Source organism: Cervus elaphus, chromosome X, assembly GCF_910594005.1.
Source record: "Cervus elaphus chromosome X, mCerEla1.1, whole genome shotgun sequence".
NCBI lineage: Eukaryota > Metazoa > Chordata > Mammalia > Artiodactyla > Cervidae > Cervus > Cervus elaphus.
The window spans coordinates 159835526-159839245 of record NC_057848.1 but is presented as its reverse complement, the minus strand read 5'-3'; the positions used below and the strand labels follow the sequence as shown (position 1 = coordinate 159839245).

At 54.6% G+C, this 3720-nt stretch overlaps 1 protein-coding gene across 1 annotated transcript; it reads right to left on the bottom strand.

Annotated features, from left to right (window-relative positions):
• Nucleotides 1-530: 530 nt before the first annotated feature.
• Nucleotides 531-3416, bottom strand: LOC122690187 (TAF5-like RNA polymerase II p300/CBP-associated factor-associated factor 65 kDa subunit 5L). Its single transcript, XM_043897218.1, has one exon. It carries the CDS (start codon nt 3373-3375, stop codon nt 1582-1584), a length of 1794 nt encoding a protein of 597 aa, XP_043753153.1. The 5' UTR covers nt 3376-3416; the 3' UTR covers nt 531-1581.
• Nucleotides 3417-3720: the final 304 nt, after the last annotated feature.

The window sequence follows — 3720 nt, the reverse complement described above, 5'->3', positions numbered from 1 at the left end:
CTTCTGAAGGCTACCCAGAGCACTGACTACTGCCCCTGGCCAACAGGGTGAACCAGCAGATCAGTGGCAGCTCTCCTGGTACTCTACAGCAGGGCTGTAAATATAGCAGCTAAAATAGCTGCTGCTTAACTTCTTTTTTAAAAAGATTAACTTATTTAAACTGGAGGATAATTGCTTTATAATATTGTGATGGTTTTTGCCATACATCGACATGAATGGGCCACAGGTACACGTGTCCCCCATCCTGAACCCCCCTCCCACTTCCCTCCCTACCCCATCCCTCTGGGTTGTCCCAGAGCACTGGCTTTGAGTGCCCTGCTTCATGCATCGAACTTGCACTGGTCATCTCTTTTACATATGGTAATATACATGTTTCAATGCTATTCTCTCAAATCATCCCACCCTTGCCTTCTCCCAGAGTCCAAAAGTCTGTTCTTTTTTGGAAACTAAATATATTTTAATAAAAACCTAAATACAAAATAACTATTTTAGAAAACAGAAATATTTAATCCTTTTCCCACAAATTAGAAGTCGCTTCATCCCCAGAACATAGTTTTCAATACATGTTTGTGATGGTTTTTGCCTTAGTTTGTACCTAAGATTTGTTTCACAGACTGTTCATTAAACTGCTATTGCAAAGCAGAAGTGGGCGGGACCATCTCAGGAGGAAAAGATGTAGGAAAAGCCACACCTCGGAATCATTTGGAAATTCAACATTTTCTAATTTTATCTTTTGACTTCTCACTGCTAAGTATTTTCATTTCTTTACCACAATCTGTCCTTTCAGAAGACAGAATTGTTAATAGAAGTGCAGACACGAAAAGAATCTTTCTTTCCCACCCCTGCTGCAAAAGCCCAAGACTTTCTAAAACAAACCCACCCACCCCCTTCCTGAAACATGTCATCCAGAGTGATTCATCTGTCACCCAGAAATTTTCCCTTTCTCCCAATACACTATGTGACCAAGTTCTGTGACTTCCCTGCACCTCTAAATTCCAAGTATCACAGCCAGTGCCAGAAGTAAAACCTGAAAGATGAGAGCAGCAAAGGCCCCCTCTGCCAGTGCTAGGTTTCTTCTCAAGAATAATTATAACAGTAATCATAAAAAAAAAAAAAACAACAAAAACACCCTGGTTCTCTGTAATCAGGGAAAAAGAAAGGCATTTGCCAGGATGACCCTGCCCCCTTCCTACATCCCACCCCTGCATTCCTACCGGGATGGAGTCCCTTCCACCCAGTACCCCTGCAGCACTGCTCCTGGCGAGGGCATCTGGCAAACATCCTCCAGCCAAGTGCAGCCCTGGCAAGGCGAGGACACCTTGGCACCAAAGACAGGAAGGGGCCGCTGGAGGACACAGCGGCATCTCCAGGATTTCTGATCCCCCGTTTGTTCCCCGTTACCACCCTGCCTCCCCCTGTCCTTCCACACCTGGGGGCTGAATGGAGGGTGGTGGCCTCGGGCCATCTGCGGGGCAAGGGGGAACACGGGGAGTCTTACAGTCAGTGACCCCATTGGTCTGTCCTAAGACTTGCTGTCTGGAAGCGTTCGCACTGCCCAGGCCTTTACCTCAAAGGTACAAATCAGTGTTCCTGCTTTTCTTCTGTGATTCCGGTCACCAGCAGGAGGTTGCAGGTCATGAACTGCACATTCAGCACAGTGCTCATCTGGCTGGTGTAGACGCCCAGGAGCTCACTGGACGAGCCATCGGCGGGCGTGCTGCTGTGCTTGCTGTTGATGTCCCAGATCCGCACTGAGTTATCCATGGATGCTGAGGCGATCAGGCTGCTGTCCGGGTTGAAGGTGACGCTGGTGATGTCATCCGTGTGGCCCTGTAGCTCTTTGTAAAGGGTCCCAGATGCCAGGTCCCACAGCTTCAGCAGCTGGTCCTCGCCCGCCGACACCAAGTACTTACCGTTGGGGGAAAAGGCCAAGCAGCGCACGGGGCCGTGGTGGCCTGTGAAGAGTCTCAGCGAGTTCCCCTGCTGGGCACTCCACAGCCGCACCGTCTTGTCTGTCGAGCCCGTGGCTAAATAGTTTGAATTGGGGTGGAACTTAACACAGTCCACATCCGCCAGGTGCCCGGCGTAGATTCGCAGTGGGTACGTCCGATCAAATGACCACAGCTTCGCGGTGCGGTCACGGGATGCACTGGCAAAGAACAGGTTGTGCGGGCTGATGTCCAGGTCCCACACGGGGTAGGTGTGGCCCTGGTACAGCACAGTGTTCGTGAAGCTCTCCAGGTCCCAGTACCTGATGGACGTGTCTTCAGAGCAGGAGAGCAGCGCGGAGCTGTCCGGGAGGAACCTGGTGCCGTACACCGGGCCGTGGTGTCCCTGCAGGACCTTCAGCTCCTTGGCTGCCTTGTCCTCATCGTCGTCCTCGGGGATATCATAAGCCAAGTCGATGCGGGACGCGTCTACTTGATGGGGGTTGGGTTTAAACTTCTTGGAAGTCAGACTCCACAGTTTTATACAGGAGTTGTCAAAGCCCGCGGCGAGCAGCTTGCTGTCCGGGGAGGCCTCTGCCGTATTCAGCAGCTGCACAGTGTTGTAGAAGGCGTAGGAGTAGATGGTGATGAGGGAGGGGGGGCCATCCTGGACGCACTTGATGGTCTCCTGAAGGATCTCCAGCTCCTCCTCCTTCTGCAGGATGTACTTGGGCAGGTCGGTGGACTCCAGGCCGCCACCCTGGCCGCTGGAGGAGCCGGCGCTGGAGGGGTCGCCGCTGGAGGGGTCGCCGCTGGCGTAGAGCTGGGAGTCCATCCTCTCGGCAGGCTGCACGTCCAGGTGGATGTGCCAGGTGAGGACTCTGCAAAGCGCGGTGTTGTTGTCACTCTGGAGGTAGTGGAGAAGGTAGTTGTAGCTGTCTTCTGACAGACGAACCACGTACTTACTGTCCAGGAAGGCCCGCAGCTGGAAGTTAGACATGATGTCTTGGCTGGTCTGGGTGGTCTGGAGCTGCTCGATGACGTCTTTCTGGCTGGCGTTCTGGAGAAACATTTCATGGAAGCGGCTGTAAAAGCTTTCCGCTGTGGTCTTTGGACCGTTCTGGACCAGGTCAAGATGGAGGTAGACAAAGAGAGGGTAGAGGAGAGGCGTCACTTCGTGGCTATGCTGGGAGTCAGAGTCCATGAGAAAATCCCGCAGCCGTCTGAACTGTACTTCATATTGCTGGGGGTCTGCCTGGCCAGGGGCTGCAGACACTGTGTTGGCACAACCAGATTCTGACTGGACTGCGAGGCTGGTAGCCATATCTTGCATGTTCTGTGACAGTCGCCGGATTTTCTTCGGTGGGCCATCGCTGCCCCAGTACTGCCGGCGTTTGAGGTAGCCGGACACGGACATCTGCATCTGGTCGGTGCGGAACGGTTCCATGACTGAAGATCCCAGGCAGCTTCCGCTTCCTGTGCCGGCCAGTGCCGCCAGGGTCGCCCCGCAACCGCTTCCGTCTCCGCTGAGAAAGGCTCGCTTGCCACTGGCTCTCTCCCGGCAGGCAGCCACCCCTCAACCAACCGACGCCGCCCAGCCCCGCCCCCACCCCACGCAGCCCCGCCCCTCCCCCACGCAGCCCCGCCCCCACCCCACGCAGCCCCGCCCTACCCATCCCTCTCCTCCCCCACACCCCCATCCCCACGTGGTGGCTCTGGGCAGCCGCCCCCTGACTGACTAATGGGCAGAGTCGTCGCGGGCTGGGCCGGGCCGCTGATGCCCAAAAGTCTG

Bases quoted from the DNA above. Each gene is read 5' to 3' on its own strand.
- LOC122690187 (XM_043897218.1), bottom strand. From the start codon at position 3,375: ATGGAACCGTTCCGCACCGACCAGATGCAGATGTCCGTGTCCGGCTAC.